The 23,569-nt window shown below is 51.9% G+C and overlaps 1 protein-coding gene across 1 annotated transcript in view; it reads left to right on the forward strand.

The window, feature by feature from the left end:
- LOC116938304 (semaphorin-6B-like) overlaps window positions 1–23,569 on the forward strand; it is a 45,542-nt gene that overhangs the window by 8,999 nt on the left and 12,974 nt on the right. Inside the window, exons 3-12 of the mRNA XM_076066913.1 lie at window positions 3,513–3,645; window positions 4,591–4,651; window positions 7,211–7,273; window positions 8,397–8,516; window positions 16,077–16,167; window positions 16,722–16,874; window positions 19,128–19,216; window positions 22,318–22,535; window positions 22,919–23,050; window positions 23,196–23,351. Coding sequence (XP_075923028.1) covers window positions 3,513–3,645; window positions 4,591–4,651; window positions 7,211–7,273; window positions 8,397–8,516; window positions 16,077–16,167; window positions 16,722–16,874; window positions 19,128–19,216; window positions 22,318–22,535; window positions 22,919–23,050; window positions 23,196–23,351 — 1,216 coding nt within the window. The remainder of the gene's footprint in view (window positions 1–3,512; window positions 3,646–4,590; window positions 4,652–7,210; window positions 7,274–8,396; window positions 8,517–16,076; window positions 16,168–16,721; window positions 16,875–19,127; window positions 19,217–22,317; window positions 22,536–22,918; window positions 23,051–23,195; window positions 23,352–23,569) is intronic.

Here is a 23,569-nt window from a genome sequence, read left to right on the forward strand (position 1 = left end):
TTTCCATCAGCCAGAGGTGAGGAGTGGTGGTCGTGGTTACTTATGCCCCAACCGAAGACGAACATCCGTGGAGGGATGCAGGCAAGGCCGATGAGTCAGATGCCTTCTATGACTGCCTGTCACAGGTGCTAGCTAAAGCGGCCCCTCGGGATAGTCATCTTGTTGGGTTACTTCAATGCCCGAGTTGGTCATGATGCTAGCACCTGGTCTGGAGTGATTGTAAGGCATGGGCCAGATCAGTTAAATACCAACGGCAGGAGGCTGCTAGATTTTTGTGCAGCCCATGGGCTTGTAATTACCATCACGCTGTTCCGGCATCGGTGCATCCACACAACATCATGGATGCATGCCGAGTCTAAGCAAAAACATCTGCTGGACTACATAGTGACGGAACAGCGGATGCGAGCCCATGTCCTTGACACCAGGACCTACCGTGGAGCTGATCTGCCCTCTGACCATTGACTAGTCATCTGTAAGATGCACCTGCCATTCTTCCACTCCGGTGGTGGGTGTACACCCAGGACCCCATTCCAACCTAAAGTGGCCTAGTCTCAGCTAGCTTATGAAAGTTGCAAGTGAGAATTCCATCATTGCTTGCGGCTGGGGTTGGCCTCGCCCCCCCCTCCTCTTGATGTTGAGGGGAAATGGGCGAGGTTTAGGACTGTGACTCATGCAGCTGCAATGGCTGCTTTGGTTACACGGTCCAGACCTCCCCAGAGACTCTGGCCGACAGAGGAGGTGTTCAGGCTGGCTGAGAAAAAGCGACAGGCCCACTGTCATTGGCTACAAAATCCCACGTCAGAGAATGAGGAGGCTTACCGCAGCCTTCGCTCGGAGGTTCGGAGAGCCGTGAGGTGCTGCAAAAATGGGTGGTGGTCGCTGGTTGCTGAGGAGATGAAGTCTGCCTCAATGGCCCGCGATCACAAATCGCTCTTTAACTCCATCAAAAAGTAACCTGCAGTGCCATACCTATTACCATTATTAGGGGAAAGAACGGTGATCCAATCTCCGACCCGCAGGAACAGGTTTGCATATTTGCTGAACATTTCGGTGAGGTCCTGGGGGAAGGGAAATCCCTCAGCCTGGAAAACAACGTGGGACAAAGTGGGGATGACCCTGCTGAGGCTGCGGTGTCTCAAATATTGGAAGAAGAAGTCACCCCCTGTGAGTGGTTTGCTGAGGTGCCATCTGTTGAGGAAGTACTGAAGGCGATCCGGATTCTGAGACCAGGAATGGCACCTGGCAGAGATGATCTCCCAAGCGAAATGCTGAGGGAGGGTGGCGTGTGTGCACAAACTTCCCTACATGACATAACAACAGTTTGGACCACTGGACGGGTTCCGCAGGATTGGAAGGATGCCCTGGTGGTCCCCCTCTTTAAGAAGGGGGACCGCACAGACTGTAAGAACTACAGGAGCATCTCACTCCTCAGTGTGCCGGGAAAGGTCCTGGTCAGGATTATTCAACATCGCCTTGCCAGGCGCGCTGAGGAGAGGCTTGCGGAGCCCCAATGCGGTTTCAGGAAAGGGCGGTCCTACACAGATGCCATATTTTCTGTCCGTCTGCTACAGCAGAGGTGTAGGGAATTCCAACAAGACCTACATCTCTGCTTTATTGACCTGGTCAAGGCCTATGATACCATCAGTAGGCCTGGGCTCTGGGTTGTTCTTCGTGCTTTTGGAGTCCCTGACCCTCTGCTCACGATCATTAAGGACCTTCATGATGGTGAGCGGGCCCGGGTAAAACTACGTGGCCGGGAGTCAGAGCTATTCCCTGTACACCTTGGGGTGCGACAGGGATGTCCTCTGGCTCCCACATTATTTAACATCTATTTTGACCATGTAGTTAGTGAGGCCTTCAATAGCTGTACCGAGGGAATCTCCATTTGGTACAGATATAATGGGAGGCTGATCGATGCTCGGGTGCGGTCAAGGGATGGCTCCCTATTGCTCAACCACGTTACGTGTGCCGATGATTTGGTAATAGCTGCTCATTCAGAGGAGGAGTTGGAGATGCTGCTGCTGAGACTGGAGCGTGCCACTAAGAGATGGGGCCTTACCATCAGCCCCACCAAAACTAAGCACCTGCCTGGGTATTTTGTACCATCGGACACTCCACCCCCACAACTCGCAATCAGTGATGGGGCAGTTGTGGAGAGAGTGGAGAGTTTTCCATACCTGGGCAGTGTGCTTATGACTGGCTCCAGTTTAACAGCAAAGGTCTCACTCCGAATCAGTCGAGCGGCAATATCTTTTCATCGGTTGCGTAACGCTGTGTGGAAGCTACCTGGTCTGTCGCTCCGCACTAAGCTTCAGGTCTTCTCAGCCATGGTCATTCCCTCCCTTCTCTATGCTTGCGTGAGCTCTTCCGGCAGGCAAGGCTGCGTTGGCTGGGTCATGTAGCCCGCATGCCCAGCCACCGCATGCCGAAACAGCATTTGTTCGGCCGGATCGAGGGGGCTAAACGGGGTGTGCGGCACGGGTTAGAGAAGAGATGGAGTGATGTGGTACAGGAGGACGTGGAGCTAAGTGGACTTGCTGATGACTGGTACCAGCGGTGTCAAGATCGGCCTCTGTGGAGGAGGCTCGTGAAGGATGCTACTGGGCAGTTGGAGGCGGTCGCCCTCCAACAACAACGGAGGGCAGAGGAGCGACGCTCAGAACAACGAGCGGAGCGCCGGGTGGCTAAAGCACAGCAGGTTAGCACAGTAGGGGGCACAGGTGGTGCATCAGCCAGTCATCTCAGTCATCTTAGTCAGTCGACCCGTGGCACTTGGGTCTGCCCCGTGACCTCCTGCCAGCGGGCGTTCGACACTTCACGTGGCCTCAAGGTGCACATGGCCTGGCACAAGCGTCGTGGTGACGTCACCGCCACTTAGTGGCGAATGGCGGTTGTTGTTGTGTGTTTACTGTGTGTACTGTGTGTGTGTTTACTGGGTATGTGGTGTGTGTATACTGTGTGTGTGTACTGTGTGTGTGGTGTGTGTACTGTGTGTGTGTACTGTGTGTGTGGTGTGTGTACTGTGTGTGTGTACTGTGTGTGTGTACTGTGTGTGTATGCAATGTGTACTGTGTTTACTGTGTGTGTACTGTGTGTGTACTGTGTGTGTGTGTACTGTGTGTGTACTGTGTGTGTACTGTGTGTGTGTACTGTGTGTGTGGTGTGTGTACTGTGTGTGTGTGTTCTGTGTGTGTACAATGTGTACTGTGTGTACTGTGTGTGTACTGTGTGTGTACTGTGTGTGTACTGTGTGTGTGTGCAATGTGTACTGTGTGTGTACTCTGTGTTTGTACTGCGCGTGTACTGTGTGTGTGTGCAATGTGTACTGTGTGTATACTGTGTGTGTGTGTGCAATGTGTACTGTGTGTATACTGTGTGTGTGTGTACTGTGTGTGTGTGCAATGTGTACTATGTGTATACTGTGTGTGTGTGTACTGCGTGTGTGTGTGCAATGTGTACTGTGTGTATACTGTGTGTGTGTGCTGTGTGTGTGCTGTGTGTGTACTGCGCAGACACGGCGCGGTACCCGGTGTTCGTGGGGGGCCCAGCCCCGGGGGTGTCGACCCCGGAGGGGGGCGGCGCTCCCCCCTCGCTTCACTTGCAGCTGATGGCGCAGGTGGGGAGGGAGCTCCTCCTGGGCGGCAGGTGGGGACCCGAGCCCCGCCCCTCTTCCCCCCACAGAGCCCCGCCCCTCACACCCCCATAAAGCACCGCCCCCCTAGCCCCGCCCTTCACACCTCCGCACAGCCCCGCCCCTCTGTCCATCTCAAGGTGCCATCTCCACGTGCTTCGTCTCCTTTCATCCTCAAATTACCTGTTTTGTGCTCATCTGGTTGTGTTCACGTGGTTGTGTTCACCTGGTCGTGTTCACCTGGTTGAGATCACGTGGTTGTGTTCACCTGGTCGTGTTCACCTGGTTGAGATCACGTGGTTGTGTTCACCTGGTTGTGTTCACCTGGTTGAGATCGTGTTCACCTGGCCGTGTTCACCTGGCCGTGTTCACCTGGTTGTGTTCACCTGGTTGAGATCACGTGGTTGTGTTCACCTGGTTGTGTTCACCTGGTTGAGATCGTGGTCGTGTTCACCTGGCCGTGTTCACCTGGTTGTGTTCACCTGGTTGAGATCACGTGGTTGTGTTCACCTGGTTGTGTTCACCTGGTTGAGATCACGTGGTTGTTTTCACCTGGTTGTGTTCACCTGGTTGAGATCACGTGGTTGTGTTCACCTGGTTGTGTTCACCTGGTTGAGATCACGTGGTTGTTTTCACCTGGTTGTGTTCACCTGGTTGAGATCGTGGTCGTGTTCACCTGGTCGTGTTCACCTGGTCGTGTTCACCTGGTTGAGATCACGTGGTTGTGTTCACCTGGTCGTGTTCACCTGGTTGAGATCACCTGGTCGTGTTCACCTGGTCGTGTTCACCTGGTTGTGTTCACCTGGTTGAGATCACCTGGTCGTGTTCACCTGGTTGAGATCACCTGGTTGTGTTCACCTGGTTGAGATCACGTGTTCGCGTTCACGTGGTTGTGTTCACCTGGTTGTGTTCACCTGGTTGAGATCACGTGGTTGTTTTCACCTGGTTGTGTCTCACAGGGATCACGTGTACAGCCTGGATCTGGACGCGCGGCACGGAGCAGAAATCGGGTTCAGCAAAGTGAGGGGAGGGGCGGGGGGTGTGAGCAGGGGGGTGAGCAGGAGGGGGTGGGACAGGGGGGACAGGGGGGTTCATGTGTTCATGAGCGTGTGAGAGTGCTGGGGAGTTCTTGGAGTGATGGAGTGAGTGTGAGAGAAAGTGTGAGTGAGTGAGAGGGCGAGTGAGCGTGCGAGTGAGTGAGCGTGCGAGTGAGTGAGTGAGCGTGCAAGTGTGAATGAGTGAGAGTGTGAATGAGTGAGTGTGTGAATGAGTGAGAGTGTGAATGAGTGAGAGTGAGAGTGTGAATGAGTGAGAGTGTGAATGAGTGAGAGTGAATGAGTGAGAGTGTGAATGAGTGAGTGCAATGACGGAGCCACCATTTTCAGGTCGGGGGGGGGGGGGGTAACCTCTCCAGCAATGAAAAATGATAGAGTTGTTAGTAAGGAGTTGTTAGTAAGGAGTTGTTAGTAAGTAAGAAGTTGTTAGTAAGGAGTTGTTGGTACGGAGTTGTTAGTAAGTAAGAAGTTGTTAGTAAGGAGTTGTTAGTACGGAGTTGTTAGTAAGTAAGAAGTTGTTAGTAAGTAAGGAGTTGTTAGTGAGTAAGGAGTTGTTAGTGAGTAAAGAGTTGTTAGTGAGTAAGGAGTTGTTAGTACGGAGTTGTTAGTAAGTAAGGAGTTGTTAGTAAGGAGTTGTTAGTAAGCAAGGGGTTGTCAGCAAGTAAGGAGTTGCTGGTAAGTAAGGAGTTGTTAGTAAGGAGATGCTAGTAAGGAGTTGTTAGTAAGCAGGGAGTTGTTAGTAAGTAAGGAGTTGTTAGTAAGCAGGGAGTTGTTAGTAAGTAAGGAGTTGTTAGTAAGCAAGGAGCTGTTAGTGAGGAGTTGTTAGTAAGTAAGGAGTTGTTAGTAAGGAGTTGTTAGTAAGGAGTTGTTAGTTAGTAAGAAGTTGTTAGTAAGGAGTTGTTAGTGAGGACTTGTTAGTGAGGACTTGTTAGTAAGGACTTGTTAGTGAGGACTTGTTAGTAAGGAGTTGTTGGTAAGGAGTTGTTAGTTAGGAGTTGTTAGTCAGGAGTTGTTAGTGAGGACTTGTTAGTAAGGACGTGTTAGTAAGTAAGGAGTTGCTAGTAAGTAAGGAGTTGCTAGTAAGTAAGGAGTTGCTAGTAAGTAAGGAGTTGTTAGTGAGGAGTTGTTAATAAGTAAGACGTTTTGATTTAAAGCTTTCGTGACTGCAGTAATTCATATTCTTAGTTTTTTCGGTAAAGTCACGTTGAAGAGAAACAACAAAATAACAAAATATATATCACCTGATGATGACCGTTTGAGTTATGGTCGAAACGTCGTGAGAATTTTTTATTGTTTTATATATATTTTGTTATTTTGTTGTTTCTCTTCAACGTGACTTTAACGGAAAAAACTAAGAATAAGTAAGACGTTGTTAGTAAGTAAGGAGTTGTTAGTAAGTAAGGAGTTGTTAGTAAGGAGTTGTTAGTAGGGAGTTGTTAGTAAGTAAGGAGTTGTTAGTAAGGAGTTGTTGGTGAGTAAGGAGTTGTTAGTAAGGAATTGTTGGGGAGTAAGGAGTTGTTAGTGAGTAAGGAGTTGTTAGTGAGGAGTTGTTAGTGAGGAGTTGGTAATGAGGAGTTGTTAGTAAGGAGTTGTTAGTAAGGAATTGTTAGTAAGGAGTTGTTAGTAAGCAAGGAGTTGTTAGTAAGGAGTTGTTAGTGAGTAAGGAGTTGTTAGTAAGGAGTTGCTAGTGAGTAAGGAGTTGTTAGTAAGGGGTTGTTAGAAAGTAAGGAGTTGTTAGTAAGTAAGGAGTTGTTAGTGAGTTAGGAGTTAGTAAGTAAGGAGTTGTTAGTAAGGAGTTACTTGTGAGTAAGGAGTTGTTGGTAAGTAAGGAGTTGTTGGTAAGCAAGGAGTTGTTAGTAAGTAAGGAGTTGTTAGCAAGTAAGGAGTTGTTAGCAAGTAAGGAGTTGTTAGCGAGTAAGGAGTTATTAGTAAGGAGTTGTTGGTAAGGAGTTGTTAGTAAGGAGCTGTTAGTGAGTAAGGACTTGTTAGTGAGTATAGCTGTTAGTAAGTAGTTGTTAGTAAGTAGTTGTTAGTAAGTAGTTGTTGGTAAGTAGTTGTTAGTAAGTAGTTAGTGAGTAAAGAGTTGTTAGTAAGGACTTGTTCCTTGCTTTTTACTCGACGCGTGTGCGGCGATGGCGCAGCCATCGATCGAGGGTCGAATTCGAACCGCGCGTAATCGGCATCGCGCTCGCTGAAGGTGTTGATGCCTTCAGGAAAAGTCGTGGACTCTATACGCAACTGCGCACAATTATGTGAGTCACTTATAACTGCTTTGCCGTTACTTATTGCCAATTATGGACTCAGACTATTGTCCTATCATCTCATAGAGTCCCTGGCACATAATAATAATATGCTACACAGTGGCAGTGGGGGTCGCAAAATGCTGATCGAAATGAGGGAATTCGATCGGATAATTTGGTGGGCACGTGCCACCCCCCCCCCCGCACTGGCTCCGCCAGTGACTGAGTGTGTGAGTGAGGGTGTGAGGGTGTGGGTCTCAACACGTCCTCCCCGTGTCACACAGAGACTCGTATGGAGAGCAAGCATCGACGAGCAGCGACCGTGCGCGTGGAAGGGGAAGAGAGCGGTGAGCAGAGAGAGTGTGGTGAGAGTGTGGTGAGAGTGTGGTGAGAGTGTGGTGAGAGTGTGGTGAGAGTGTGGTGAGAGTGTGGTGAGAGTGTGGTGAGACCAAGGCCGTAGCCATGGAGTCAACATTGGGGGGGACCAAATCTTCCAGGGTGTCTGGGGGTCCCAACCCAGAAAAAATATCTACATTTGATAACTAATTTCCTGCCTAAAATATTCAAAAAATAACTAACAGTTGTGATGGAGTTTTTTAAATTAATTTTTTACAATGTCTATTAGTGTATTGTATTACATTGCTCTGTTTTAACTTTTTTACCACTTCTTGTTTCATTGTATGTAATGGCAGAGATTAGGGATTCATAAAGTACAACCATAACCACAATAATATAAACAGAAATCTATGCATTCATTTATATGAAGACAAGTTCAGATATTGTGGCCAAGGTTTAGTAAATTGTTTCTTTTTATTTACATAGTATAGCAATTATTTCATTTTTATAGCAATATATTGGGGGGGAGATTTTGAGCATATTGGAATATTGGGGGGGATGTGTGTCCCCAAATATATATTATAATTACGGCCTTGGATGAGAGAGAGACCTCAACGAGTGGAGCCCCAGGGACAATGACCATACCAGCAGCAGAGTAATGACCCCTTGTCTATGCGTCGCTGTGTGAGTCTATGGGTCACTGTGTGAGTCTGTGGGTCACTGTGTGAGTCTATGCGTCCCTGTGTGAGTTTGTGGGTTTCTGTGTGAGTCTATGGATCTCTGTGTGAGTCTGGGTATCTACGTGAGTCTACGTTTCTTGGCGTGAGTCTATGAGTCTCTGCGTGAGTCTGTGGGTATCTACGTGAGTCTTCGTGTCTCGGCGTGTGTCTACATTTCTTGGCGTGAGTCTATGAGTCTCTGCGTGAGTCTGAGTCTTTGCATGAGTCTATGAATCTCTGTGTGAGTCTATGAGTCTCTGTGTGAGTCTATGAGTCTCTGTGTGAGTCTATGGGTATCTGTGTGATACCACGTGGTCGTGACCAACTGTCACCTCACGAACTGCTCCCCCCCACTTCAACCCTTCGCCCTCCCCCTAATCCCACACCGCCTCTCCAATCTCCCCCCTCTACACAGCGCGATTGCTTCAACTACATCAAGGTGCTGCTGCTCCGCCCGAGGAGCGGGGATGGGCAGGGGGCCACCCTCTTCATCTGTGGCACCAACGCCTTCAACCCCACGTGTCGCGACTATGAGGTGACTTTCATTCACCGGTCATTCCTTCATTCCTTCCACGAGTACATCGTCCCGTCAGTCATTCGTGCCATCAATAATTCCCTCATCCATTCATTGAAGCGACAGACCTCGCGGTCGCTGGGGCTTCGCGGCCACGATTACCCCAGGACCCCGAGTTTCTCACCGGATAAGGGAGGATTCCCAGCCCAGCACTCTCACGGCAGCAACACCGCTCCCCACACATAAACGAACACACACACCAACAAAGATGAAGAGCCCCTGTGTAGCTTGTTAGCGAGCACCTATGAAGGCTGGCAATAGTACATGAAGGGGTGAGTGGCCAGCACCACACCCGGCCGCCTTTGTCTCCCCAGTGAACATATTTACACAACGCACCAGGTATGAATTTGAGCCTGAGTCGACCTAGGGGAGGCCCAGCACTGGTTCAGATAATCGTCACTGGTGTTGGCCATTAGCAGTAATCGAACTCGGATTTCCTGGTTCATAGCAAGAGCATGAACCACTGCCCCCCACTCACCAACACATCCCAACACACACACCAACACACACACCAACACACATACCAACACACCAATACCAACACCCGCGATTCGCCACCAAGTGACGGTGACGTCACCACGGCGCCTGTGCCAGGCCAGGCGCACTTTGAGGCCTCATGAAGTGTCAAAAATCTCGTTGACATGAGGTCTCGTGACAGACCGAGGTTCCATAGGTTGGCTGACTGAGATGATCGGTAGATGCACCAGCCGTACAACCTACTGTGCCAACTCACTGCATTTTACCTGCCCGACGCTCCGCTCGTTGTTGTGAGCATTGCTCCTGCGCCCTCCGTTGTTGGTGGAGGGCAAATGCCTCCAACTGCCCAGTAGCGTTCTTCACGAGCCTCCTCCACACAGGCCGATCTTGACACCGCTGGTATCAGCCGTGGGCAATTCCACTCAGCTCCATATCCTCCTGTACCGCATCACTCCATCTCTTCTCCAGCCCATCTCGTACCCGTTTAGCCCCCTCTATGCGGCCAAACAGAAGCTGCTTGGGCATTCGGTGGCTGGGCACACTGGCGGAGCCAGTGGGGGGTTGGGTGGCACGTGGCACCCCAATGACCTGATCGAAATCCCTCATTTTCATCGGATCATTGGGTTTATTAGTAATAAATCGGCATTTTGCGACCCCCACTGCCACTATGTAGCATATTATTACGTGCCAGGGACTCTATGAGATGACAGGACAATAGTCTGAGTCCATAATTGTCAATGAGTAACGGGAAAGCAGTTATAGGTGACTCACAGAATTGTGCGCAGTTGTGTATACAGTCCACGACTTCCCTGAAGGCATCAACACCTTCAGTAAGCACGATGCCGATCACGCACGGTTCAAATTCGACCCTCGATCGATGGCTGTGCCATCGACGCACACGCGTCGAATAAAAAGCAAGGGACAAGTCCTTACTTACTAACAACTCCGAACATTTTTTATTGCTGGAGGGGTTGCCCCCCCTACCTGAAAATCCTGGCTCCGCCGTTGGATTGGCTGGGCATGCGGGCTACATGACCCAGCCAACGCAGTCTTGCCTGCCGGAGGAGGTCACTGATGGGAATGTGTCCAGATCTTTCAAGGATTTGCGAGCTCCTCACACAATCCAGCCTGGTTAAACCCCGGATGGATCATAGGCATGCCAGCCTGAATGTTTTTAACCAGGGCAGATGTTCCATTAGAGGGGTCCACGTTTCACAAGCATAGAGAAGGGAAGGTATGACAGACCGGGTAGCTTCCACACAGCATTACGCAGCCAATTAAAAATAATGCCACTTGACTGATTTCGAGTGAGACCTCTGCTGTCAAACCGGAGGTGGTTATAAGCACACTGCCCATGTGTAGGGGGTTCACGGAACACAGAGACGGTGTAGTAGAGGCAGCACTATTTATTTCAATTTGGCAGGGTTACACTGAGAAGGGGTAATGGCCCCTTCATCCGTATTCACACTGGGACACCCTCTAGGCTAACAGCCTAACTACTATACTCCCAGGTCCTCCGCTACAGGCGCTGGAGGAGGCTATCTGACCTGGCCTTGGTCATGGCACAGATCACGGCATCCATCCAGACAGACCAGCCCTTGAAAGGCTCTGGGACCGCACCACTGGCTTGCCCTGCCCGGCCCTCAGAAGGACAGCGGGTCAGGGTTATTCGCTCTTGGCTTCCCCAACACACTGCCTCGAGCTGTCCGCCTTTTATACCAATTTGCCACCGAGTGGCGGGGCTGTGAGGTATCGAAACATCCACCCGCAGCCCCCCAGGGTGGTGGCTGTAGCGGACGTGTTTGTGGCCACCGCTATGTAACTGTGTTTCCCTCCCGCAACACCCCTACACATGTATGGGAAACTCTCCAATCTCTCCACAACTGCTACATCACCAATGAGGAGCTGAGCGGGTGAAGTGTTTGGGGGCACAAAATACCCAGGCAGGTACTTAGTTTTGGTGGGGCTTGTGGTAAGACCCCCACCAACACACACACACCAACACACACCCCAACACACACACCAACAAAAACACACACCAAAACACACCAACACACACGCACCCAACACACACCAACACACACCAACACACCCCAATACACACACACCAACATACACACCGACATACACTAACACAACAACAACCGCCATTTGCCACTAAGTGGCAGTGACGTCACCACGACGCTTGTGCCAGGCCATGTGCACGTTGAGGCCACGTGTAGTATCAAACACCCGCTGGCAGGAGGTCACGGGGCAGACCCAGGTGCCACGGGTTGACTGACTGAGATGACTGCATGATGCACCACCTGTGCCCCCTACTGTGGCAACTTTCTGCCCTTTAGCCAACCGGCGCTCCGCTCGTTGTTGTGAGCATTGCTCCTCCGCCCTCCGTTGTTGTTGGAGGGCGACTGCCTCCAACTTCCCAGTAGCGTCCTTCGCGAGCATCCTCCACAGAGGCCGATCTTGACACCGCTGGTACCAGTCATCGGCAAGTCCACTCAGCTCCACGTCCTCCTATACCACATCACTCCATCTCTTCTCTAGCCCGTGCCGCGCCCGTTGAGCCCTCTCGATCCAGCCGAACAAAAGCTGTTTAGGCATGCGGTGGCTGGACATGCGGGCTACATGACCCAGCCAACGCAGCCTTGCCTGCTGGAGGAGGTGACCGATGGGTCTTTGTCCAGATGTTTCAAGGATTTGTGAGCTCCTCACACAATCCAGACTGGTTAAACCCAAGATGGATCGTAGGCAGGCTAGCCTAAATGTTTCAAACCGGCGAAAATGTTCCATTCGGGGGGTCCACGTTTCGCAAGCATAAAGTAGGGAGGGAATGACTGTGGCCGAGGAGACTTGAAGCTTCGTGCGCAGCGACAGACTAGGTAGCTTCAACACAGCGTTAAGCAAACGATGAAAAGATAATGCCACTCGCCTTATTCGAAGTGAGACCTCTGCTGTCAAACCGGAGCCGGTCATGAGTACACTGCCCAGGTATGGGAAGCTCTCCACTCTCTCCACAAATGCCCTATCACCACTAACACACACACCCTAACACACACACCCTAACACACACACCCTAACACACACACCCTAACACGCACATACCAACACACATACCAACACACATACCAACACACACCAACACACACCAACACACACACCAACAAAGACAAATCCCGCATATAGCCTTAGCAGACTGTAGGGGCAACTGCTGTTAGCGAGCACCTATGAAGGCCGGAATGGTACACGAGAGGGTGGGTGGCCAGCAACACGCCCGACCGTCTTTGTCTCCCCAGTGGCGATGTTTACACACCGCACCACGTACTAATTTGAGGCTGAGTCGACCAGAACCGGTTCACATAATCGTCACTGGTGTTGGCCGTGAGCGGGAATCGAACCCAGATCGCCGGGTTCATAGCGCAACGCGCTAACCACTACCCGACCACTCGCCACACATCAACACACACACCAACACATACACCAACATACACACCCCAACACACACACCCCAACACACACACACCAACACAACAACAACAACCGCCATTCGCCACTAAGTGGCGGTGATGTCACCACGACGCTTGTGCCAGGCCATGTGCACCTTGAGGCCACGTGAAGTGTCGAACGCCCGCTGGCAGGAGGTCACAGGGCAGACCCAGGTGCCACGGGTCGACTGACTGAGATGACTGGCTGATGCACCACCTGTGCCCCCTACTGTGCCAACCTGCTGTGCTTTAGCCACCCGGCGCTCCGCTCGTTGTTGTGAGCGTCGCTCCTCCGCCCTCCGTTGTTGTTGGAGGGCGACTGCCTCCAACTGCCCAGTAGCGTCCTTCATGAGCCTCCTCCAAAGAGGCCGATCTTGACACCGCTGGTACCAGTCATCGGCAAGTCCACTGAGCTCCACGTCCTCCTGTACCACATCACTCCATCTCTTCTCTAGCCCGTGCCGTGCCCGTTTAGCCCCCTCAATCCGGCCGAACAAAAGCTGTTTTGGCATGCAGTGGCTGGGCATGCGGACTACATGACCCAGCCAACGCAGCCTGCCGGAGGAGCTCACCGATGGGACCGTGCCCAGATCTTTCAAGGATTTGTGAGCTCCTCACACAATCCAGCCTGAGTAAACCCAGGATGGATCGTAGGCAGGCCAGCCTAAATGTTTCTAACTGGCGAAGATGTTCCATTAGGGGGGTCCACGTTTCGCAAGCGTAGAGAAGGGAGGGAATGACCTTGGCCGAGAAGACCTGAAGCTTAGTGCGGAGCGACAGACCAGGTAGCTTCTGCTGTTAAACTGGAGCCGGTCATAAGCACACTGCCCAGGTATGGGAAAATCTCCACTCTCTCCACAACTGCCCCATCACCGATTGGGAGTTGTGGGGGTGGAGTGTCCGATGGTACGAAATACCCAGGCAGGTGCTTAGTTTTGGTGGGGCTGATGGTAAGGCCCCATCTCTTAGTGGCACGCTCCAGTCTCAGCAGCAGTGTCTCCAACTCCTCCTCTGAATGAGCAGCTATTACCAAATCATCGGCATACATAACGTGGTTGAGCAATAGGGAGCCATCCCTTGACCGCACCCGGGCATCGATCAGCCTCCCATTATATCTGTACCATATGGAGATTCCCCCGGTACAGCTATTGAAGGCTTCACGAACTACGTGGTAAAAATAGATATTAAATAATGTGGAAGCCAGAGGATATCCCTGTCGCACCCCAAGGTGTACAGGGAATGGCTCTGACTCCCGGCAACGTAGTTTTACCCGGGCCCGCTCACCATCATGAAGGTCCTTAATGATCGTGAGCAGAGGGTCAGCGACTCCAAAAGCACGAAGAACAACCCAGAGCCCAGGCCTATTGATGGTATCATAGGCCTTGACCAGGTCAATAAAGCAGAGATGTAGATCTTGCTGGAATTCCCTACACCTCTGCTGTAGGAGACGGACAGAAAATATGGCATCTGTGCAGGACCGCCCTTTTCTGAAACCGCACTGGGGCTCCGCAAGCCTCTCCTCAGCATGCCTGGCAAGGCGATGTTGAATAATCCTTGCCAGGACCTTTCCCGGCATACTGAGGAGTGAGATGCCCCTGTAGTTGTTACAGTCTGTGCGATCCCCCTTCTTAAAGAGGGGGACCACCAGGGCATCCTTCCAATCCTGCTGAACCCGTCCAGTGGTCCAGACTGTTGTTATGATGTCATATAGGGCAATCTGTGCACAAACGCCACCCTCCCTCAGCATTTCGCTTGGGAGATCATCTCTGCCCGCTCCCTTTCCTGGTCTCAGACTCCGGATCGCCTTCAGTACTTCCTTAACAGATGGCACCTCAGCCAGCCACTCACGAGGGGTGACTTCTTCCAATATTTGAGGCACCGCAGCTTCAGCAGGGTCATCCTCACTTTGTGCCATGATGTTTTCCTGGCTGAGGGATTTTCCCTCCCCCAGGACCTCACAGAAATGCTCAGCAAATCTGCAAACCTGTTCCTGTGGGTCGGAGATTGGATCACCGTTTTTCCCCTAATGATGGTAATAGGTGTGGCGCTGCAGGTTACTTTTTTGATGGAGTTAAATAGAGATTTGTGATCGCGGGCCACTGAGGCAGACTCCATCTCCTCAGCAACCCGCGACCACCACCTATCCTTGCCGCGCCTCACGGCTCTCCGAACCTCCGAGCGAAGGCTACGGTAAGCCTCCTCATTCTCTGAAGTGGGATTCTGTAGCCAATGACAGTGGGCCTGTCGCTTTTTCTCAACTATCCTGAACACCTCCTCTGTCAGCCAGGGTCTCTGTGGAGGTCTGAACCGCGTACCCAAAGCAGCTGCATGAGTGACAGTCCTAAACCTTGCCCATTTACCCTCGACATCCGGAGGAGTGGGGGACGATGCCAACCCCAGCCGCAGGCGATGATGGAATTCTCGCTTGCAACTTTCATCAGATAACTGAGACCAGGCCACTTTAGGTTGGAATGGGGTCCTGGGTGTACACCCACCACCGGAGCGGAAGAATGGCAGGCACATCTTACAGATGACAAGTCGATGGTCAGAGGGCAGATCAGCTCCACGGTAGGTCCTGGTGTCAAGGACATGGGCTCACATCCACTGGTCCGTCACTATGTAGTCCAGCAGATGTTCTTGCTTGGACCCGGCATGTATCCATGATGTTGTGTGGATGCGCCGATGCCGGAATAGCGTGTTGGTAATTACAAGCCCATGGGCTGCACAAAAATCTAGCAGCCTCCTACCGTTGTTATTGAGCTGATCTGGCCCATGCCCTCCAATCACTCCAGACCAGGTGCCAGCATCATGACCCACTCGGGCATTGAAGTCACCCAACAAGATGACTCTATCCCGAGGGGCCACTTTAGCCAGCACCTGTGACAGGAGGTCATAGAAGGCATCTGACTCATCGGCTTTGCCTGCATCCCTCCACGGATGTTCGTCTTCGTTGGGGGCATAAGTAACCACAACTACCACTCCTCGCCTCCAATTAATGGGAAGGCGAGCCCAAAGTAGCCTGGGGCTTACAGCTTCCCACAACTCACCGCCACGCTCCCACGCCCCCTTCATTCTTTTGTTCATAAGAAGAGCCACACCCTGTTGTTTGGCAGTCTGCTGCCCCGAGTAGAGGACTGTCCACCCCTCATGATGGCAGGAGCCAGAACCGGTCCACCGGACCTCCTGAATGCCACAGAGATCCTGGCGGTACCGGTCCAGCTCCTGACAGAGGAGTGGCAGCCTCTCCTCCGCAGTGAGCATTCGAACATTCCACTTGGCCACACGAAGTGGCTTTTCGATGTTTCTGGAGGAGCCCCGAGGGTAGAGATTCAATCTCCTGGCTCCGCCAATTGGGGTTTGGCCAGGAGACGTCATAGACGCCTGTTCCCCCGGGGCCTCCGACACAAGCTTATTAGTTAGATATTTTATACACACACATACCCCAACACACCAACTCCAATATACCCCAACACACACACACCAACATATACACCAACACACACGCAACACACACACACCAAGACCAACGTGTGTGACGGTCTCCCCCCCCCCCCACCCCCAGCTGAGGTCTCTGCAGCAGCGCGGGGTCGATGTGAGCGGGATGGCCAAGTGTCCGTACGACCCCGCACACAGCAACGTGGCGCTGTTTGCCGGTGAGAGGCCGGGGGAGGTGGGGGGGCAGCCTGGTGGTTGTCGTGGTTGTGGTTGTTGTGGTTGTGGTGGTTGTGGTTATTGTGGTTGTGGTGGTTGTGGTTATTGTGGTTGTAGTGGTTGTGGTGGTTGTAGACGGACACCTGTACTCGGGCACGGTGTGGTTATTGTGGTTGTGGTGGTTGTGGTTATTGTGGTTGTGATGGTTGTGGTGGTTGTAGACGGACACCTGTACTCGGGCACGGTGTGGTTATTGTGGTTGTGGTGGTTGTGGTTATTGTGGTTGTGATGGTTGTGGTGGTTGTAGACGGACACCTGTACTCGGGCACGATGTGGTTATTGTGGTTGTGGTGGTTGTGGTTATTGTGGTTGTGATGGTTGTGGTGGTTTTAGACGGACACCTGTACTCGGGCACGGTGTGGTTATTGTGGTTGTGGTGGTTGTGCTTATTGTGGTTGTGATGGTTGTGGTGGTTGTAGACGGACACCTGTACTCGGGCACGGTGTGGTTATTGTGGTTGTGGTTATTGTGGTTGTGATGGTTGTGGTGGTTGTAGACGGACACCTGTACTCGGGCACGGTCACGGATTTCCTGGCGATCGACGCCGTTCTCTACCGCAGCCTGGGCAATGGCACTACCACCACCAACACCAGCACCACCACCACCACCACGCTGCGTAGCGTGAAGCACGACTCCAGGTGGCTCAAGGGTGCGCCCAGCCACACCGCGGCACACAACATCGGCCACACCGTGACACACCGCACCACAACACAGCACAACGCATCAGGGCATGACGCAGTACGGCACACTGCGGCACAACACAGCACAACGTGCCACGGCACAGCACAACACGGCACCTTGCAATACATAACACGGCACACAAAAACCAAGACATGCCGCCTGAAACGACAACACTCACAGCACAGCGACAATGCCACACACCGTGTGTGTGGTGTGGTGTGTATGTTCGTGTGTGGTGTGGTGTGTGTGTTTATGTGTGGTGTGCTGTGTGTGTTCGTGTGTGGTGTGGTGTGTGTGTGTGGTGTGTGTGGTGTGGTGTGTGGTGTGGTGTGTGTTTGTGTGTGGTGTGGTGTGTGTGTTTGTGTGTGGTGTGCTGTGTGTGTTTGTGTGTGGTGTGTGTGGTGTGGTGTGTGTGTTCGTGTGTGATCATTAAGGACCTTCATTATGGTGAGCGGGCCCGGGTAAAACTACGTGGCCGGGAGTCAGAGCCATTCCCTGTACACCTTGGGGTGCGACAGGGATGTCCTCTGGCTCCCACATTATTTAACATCTATTTTAACCACGTAGTTCGTGAAGCCTTCGATAGCTGTACCGGGGGAATCTCCATATGGTACAGATATAATGGGAGGCTGATCGATGCCCAGGTGCGGTCAAGGGATGGCTCCGTATTGCTCAACCACGTTATGTATGCTGATGATTTGGTAATAGCTGCTCACTCAGAGGAGGAGTTGGAGACGCTGCTGCCGAGACTGGAGCGTGCCACTAAGAGGTGGGGCCTTACCATCAGAACCACCAAAACTAAGCACCTGCCTGGGTATTTTGTACCATCGGACACTCCACCCCCACAACTCCCAATCGGTGATGGGGCAGTTGTGGAGAGAGTGGAGAGTTTCCCATACCTGGGCAATGTGCTTATGACTGGCTCCAGTTTAACAGCAGAGGTCTCACTCCGAATCAGTCGAGCGGCAATATCTTTTCATCGGTTGCGTAACGCTGTGTGGAAGCTACCTGGTCTGTCGCTCCGCACTAAGCTTCAGGTCTTCTCGGCCACGGTCATTCCCTCCCTTCTCTACGCTTGCGAAACGTGGACCCCCCTAATGGAACATCTTCGCCGGTTAGAAACATTTAGGCTGGCCTGCCTACGATCCATCCTGGGTTTAACCAGACTGGATTGTGTGAGGAGCTCACAAATCCTTGAAAGATCTGGGCAAGGTCCCATCGGTGAGCTCCTCCGGCGGGCAAGGCTGCGATGGCTGGGTCATGTAGCCCGCATGCCCAGCCACCGCATGCCAAAACAGCTTTTGTTTGGCCGGATTGAGGGGGCTAAACGGGCGCGGCATGGGCTAGAGAAGAGATGGAGTGATGTGGTACAGGAGGACGTGGAGCTGAGTGGACTTGCCGATGACTGGTACCAGCGGTATCAAGATCGGCCTCTGTGGAGGAGGCTCGTGATGGACGCTACTGGGCAGTTGGAGGTAGTCGCCCTCCAACAACAACGGAGGGCGGAGGAGCGACGCTCACAAGAATGAGCGGAGCGCCGGGTGGCTGAAGCACAGCAGGTTGGCACAGTAGGGGGCACAGGTGGTGCATCAGCCAGTCATCTCAGTCAGTCGACCCGTGGCACCTGGGTCTGCCCCGTGACCTCCTGCCAGCGGGCGTTCGACACTTCACGTGGCCTCAGGGTGCACATAGCCTGGCACAAGCGTCGTGGTGACGTCACCGCCACTTAGTGGCGAATGGCGGTTGTTGTGTTTGTGTGTGGTGTGGTGTGTGTGTTTGTGTGTGGTGTGGTGTGTGTGTTTGTGTGTGGTGTGTGTGTTTGTGTGTGGTGTGTGTGTTTGTGTGTGGTGTGGTGTGTTTGTTCGTGTGTGGTGTGGTGTGTGTGTTTGTGTGGTGTGGTGTGTGTGTTTGTGTGGTGTTTGTGTGTGGTGTGGTGTGTGTGTTTGTGTGTGGTGTGGTGTGTGTGTTTGTGTGTGGTGTGGTGTTTGTGTGTGGTGTGTGTGTTTGTGTGTGGTGTGGTGTGTGTGTTTGTGTGTGGTGTGGTGTGTGTGTTTGTGTGTGGTGTGGTGTGTGTTTGTGTGTGTGGTGTGTTGTGTGTGTGGTGTGGTGTGTGTGTTTGTGTGTGGTGTGGTGTGTGTGTTTTTGTGTTTGGTGTGTCATGGTGTGTGGCGCGGAGTCCCACGGTGCGGTGTCTCTGTGTGTGCGGTGTGGCGTGGCACAGAGCCACACTTTGTCCACGTGCTGGAGCATGGAGCCCACGTCTTCTTCTTCTTCCGCGAGCTCGGGGTGGAGATGGGTGCTCACGAGACGGTGAGGGGGCGGCTGGGGTGGTGCGGTGAGGGGGTGGTCAGAGGGCGTTGGGGGGGGTAATAGGAGTGTGTGTCTTGTGGGGAGTGGTGGCGCAGCCGTGAAGTGTGCTGCGTTACGAACCCAGCGATTCGAGTTCGATTCCTGCTCGGCCCCCAAAATCAGTGACGATTATCTGACTCGGTCCTGGGGTGTGGTGCTGGCCACCTTATCCTCTTGTGTGCCGTGCCAGCCTTCATTAGGTGCTGCTACTCACTGACAGCACTTGCCCCAACAGATTGTGTGGGCTGCACAGGGGTTATTCGTCTTTAAACTTTAAACTTTCTATTTTACCAGGTTATGCCCACTGAGCTATATAGCTCTTTTTCACAAGTGACCTGGACACAAATGACAGCTCAACTAAGTGGCTTATGTGTACAGTGAGGGAAAAAAGTATTTGATCCCCTGCTGATTTTGTACGTTTGCCTACTGACAAAGAAATGATCAGTTTATAATTTTAATGGTAGGTTTATTTGAACAGTTAGAGACAGAATAACAACAACAAAATCCAGAAAAACGCATGTCAAAAATGTTATAAATTGATTTGCATTTTAATGAGGGAAATAAGTATTTGACCCTTCTTCTTTGGTTCTTTCGGTAAAGTCACGTAGAATGAGAATAAAATAATAAATCAATAAAATAACACAATGAAATTCTCACGACGTTTCGGCCACATATTTTATTTTATTATTTTATTATTTTATTCTCATTCTATGTGACTTTACCGAAAGAACCAAAGAAGATGAATCCTTGCAGTCACGAAAGCTTTAACTCGAAAAGTATTTGACCCCTCTGCAAAACATGACTTAGTACTTGGTGGCAAAACCCTTGTTGGCAATCACAGAGGTCAGACGTTTCTTGTAGTTGGCCACCAGGTTTGCACACATCTCAGGAGGGATTTTGTCCCACTCATCTTTGCAGGTTTTCTCCAAGTCATTAAGGTTTCGAGGCTGACGTTTGGCAACTCGAACCTTCAGCTCCCTCTACAGATTTTCTATAGGATTAAGGTCTGGAGACTGGCTAGGCCACTCCAGGACCTTAATGTGCTTCTTCTTGAGCCACTCCTTTGTTGCCTTGGCCGTGTGTTTTGGGTCATTGTCATGCTGGAATACCCATCCACGACCCTTTTTCAATGCCCTGGCTGAGGGAAGGAGGTTCTCACCCAAGATTTGACGGTATACATGGCCCCGTCCATCGTCCCTTTAATGCGGTGAAGTTGTCCTGTCCCCTTAGCAGAAAAACACCCCCAAAGCATAATGTTTCCACCTCCATGTTTGAGGGTGGGGATGGTGTTCTTGGGGTCATAGGCAGCAGTCCTCCTTCTCCAAACACGGCGAGTTGAGTTGATGCCAAAGAGCTCCATTTTGGTCTCATCTGACCACAACACATTCACCCAGTTGTCCTCTGAATCATTCAGATGTTCATTGGCAAACTTCAGACGGGCATGTATATATGCTTTCTTGAGCAGGGGGACCTTGCGGGTGCTGCAGGATTTCAGTCCTTCACGGCATAGTGTGTTACCAATTGTTTTCTTGGTGACTATGGTCCCAACTGCCTTGAGATCATTGACAAGATCCTCCCGTGTAGTTCTGGGCTGATTCCTCACCGTTCTCATGATCATTGAAACTCCACGAGGTGAGATCTTGCATGGAGCCCCAGGCCGAGGGAGATTGACAGTTCTTCTGTGTTTCTTCCATTTGCGAATAATCGCACCAACTGTTGTCACCTTCTCACCAAGCTGCTTGGCAATGGTCTTGTAGCCCATTCCAGCCTTAAATTTCGATTTATAGCTTTCGTGACTGCAAGGATTAATCTTCTTTGGTTCTTTCGGTAAAGTCACGTAGAATGAGAATAAAATAATACATTGATAAAATAAAATAACACAATAATATTCTCACGACGCTTCGGCCACAACACAAGCGGCCTTCATCAGGTGAAGGGGACGAGACTGTCTGGAGGATAGGCCGAAACTTTGTGAGAATATTATTGTGTTATTTCATTTTATCAATGTGTTATTTTATTCTCATTCTACGTGCCTTTACCGAAAGAACCAAAGAACATTCCAGCCTTGTGTAGGTCTACAATCTTGTCCCTGACATCCTTGGAGAGCTCTTTGGTCTTGGCCATGGTGGAGAGTTTGGAATCTGATTGATTGCTTCTGTGGACAGGTGTCTTTTATACAGGTAACAGGCTGAGATTGCGAGCACTCCCTTTAAGAGTGTGCTCCTAATCTCAGCTCGTTACCTGTATAAAAGACACCTGGGAGCCAGAAATCTTTCTGATTGAGAGGGGGTCAAATACTTATTTCCCTCATTAAAATGCAAATCAATTTATAGCATTTTGACATGCGTTTTTCTGGATTTTGTTGTTGTTATTCTGTCTCCCACTGTTCAAATAAACCTACCATTAAAATTATAGACAGATCATTACTTTGTCAGTGGGCAAACGTACAAAATCAGCAGGGGATCAAATACTTTTTTCCCTCACTGTACATATATACCAGCTAAATTCTCTAACCACATGTTGATTTTAAATGTGGGAGGGGAAACCGGAGGACACGTAGAACAATCGTGGAGAGAGAAGAGACCAGAAACTCCAAATATAGAGGCATCGGGGCCAAGGTCGAACCTACGACCTCCTGTATACCAGGCGAGGGAGTTAACATTTCACCTGGTATACAGGAGATAGTCACGAGACTGAGTTTCCTGGGTAACCAGGCGGAATGGTGACGATAATAATCCCAGCAGTGCGACCAACACAGCATGATATCCGATTATGATATCTCATGGTGATATCTGACAGTGGGACGATGCTGCCCTACCACAGCACAAGTGGACACCTGACAGCAATGGTGATTGATATCCGAACTTGTCCTGGGTTCCCCCCAAGGTCGACTCAGCTTTAAATGAGTCCAGTACTTGGTGCGGTATTCAGCAACAGCATTTGGGATGCAAAGGAGGGGGGTACCTGAGGAGCCGCAGGAAAATCCATGCTGCCACAGGGAGAGAGAGACATGCAGACTCCAATTCCTCCCGTATACCGGGGTCACCGCGGTGTCTTTGCAGGCGGTGGTGTCACGAGTGGCGCGCGTGTGCCGGAGCGACTCGGGGGGCTCGCCGCGCGTGCTGCACCGCCACTGGAGCTCGTTCGTGAAGGCGTCGCTTGCCTGTGCCGTGCCCGGGGAGCCCCCCTTCCCCTTCCCCGAGCTCCACGCCCTCGTTGGGATGCAGCCCGCGGGGGGCCCCCACCTCCTCGTCGGGGTCTTCACCACCCCGGCAAACAGGTGGGACCCTCCCCACCGCCCACAGCGGGGTACTAGCAGACGGGGGCCCCCTCTAGCGTCTCTTTGAATAGGCGCACAGGTGTCTTTGGTGCACGTGAGGAGCAGTGGTGCAGCGGTTAGCACGCTGCGCTACGAACCCAATGACCCGAGATTGATTCTTGATTCTGGCCAACACCGGTGACGATTATCTGAACTGGTCCTGGGCTTCCGCTAGGTCTGCTCAACCTCGAATGAGTAGCTGATGTGGTGTGTAAACATCACCACCCCTTCGTTGCCGTGCCGGCCTTCGTAGGTCTTCCCTCAGCATTTGCCCCAGAAGTCCATTCAGGCTATACGGGGGACCTTTGTCTTTGGTGTGTGCGTACGTGTGTGTCTGCATGCAGCATCACCGGCTCGGCCGTGTGTGCGTTCCACATGGAGGAGGTTGCCCGTGTGTTCTCCGGCCGTTTCAAGGAGCCGAGGTCCGGAGACCACGGCTGGACGACCGTGCCGGAGGAGAAGCTTCCCACGCCCAGGTGAGCTCTCCTGGACTCACCTGCACTCTGCGAACACTCCAGGGCTCACCTGCGCTCACGCAGGCTCACCCTGCCACCCATCTGGAACACACCTGGACTCACCCGCTGGGCTTCCCTCTGTCCTCCCCCCCGACCCCCACCCCAGGCCCGGCTGCTGCATAGGGGACCCATGCGCGAGGGGATTCCGCAGTTCTGCCGAGTTCCCCGAGGAGACGCTCCAGTTTGTCAAGTCCCATCCACTGCTGGATGAGACCGTGGCTAGCCTGGGCTCACGCCCCTGGCTCATCCGCTCCATCGACCGGTGCGTGCAGCAGCTGTCAGTGTGTGGCAGAGTGCAGGTGTTGGTGTGTAGGGGTGTGTAGGGGAGTGTAGGTGAGTGCGGGCAGCTGTGTGTAGGGCAGTGAAGGGGCTGGTAACCCCTCCACCTTCAATCAATTACCACAAAACCACGACTGAAAAATGTAATTAATAAGCTTGTGCCGGAGGCCCTGGGGAGACAGGCATCTTTGACGTCTCCTG

The sequence above is a fragment of the Petromyzon marinus genome, chromosome 13, assembly GCF_048934315.1.
Source record: "Petromyzon marinus isolate PM22_M1 ecotype Great Lakes invasive population chromosome 13, UKy_Petmar_22M1.pri1.0, whole genome shotgun sequence".
Lineage (NCBI taxonomy): Eukaryota > Metazoa > Chordata > Hyperoartia > Petromyzontiformes > Petromyzontidae > Petromyzon > Petromyzon marinus.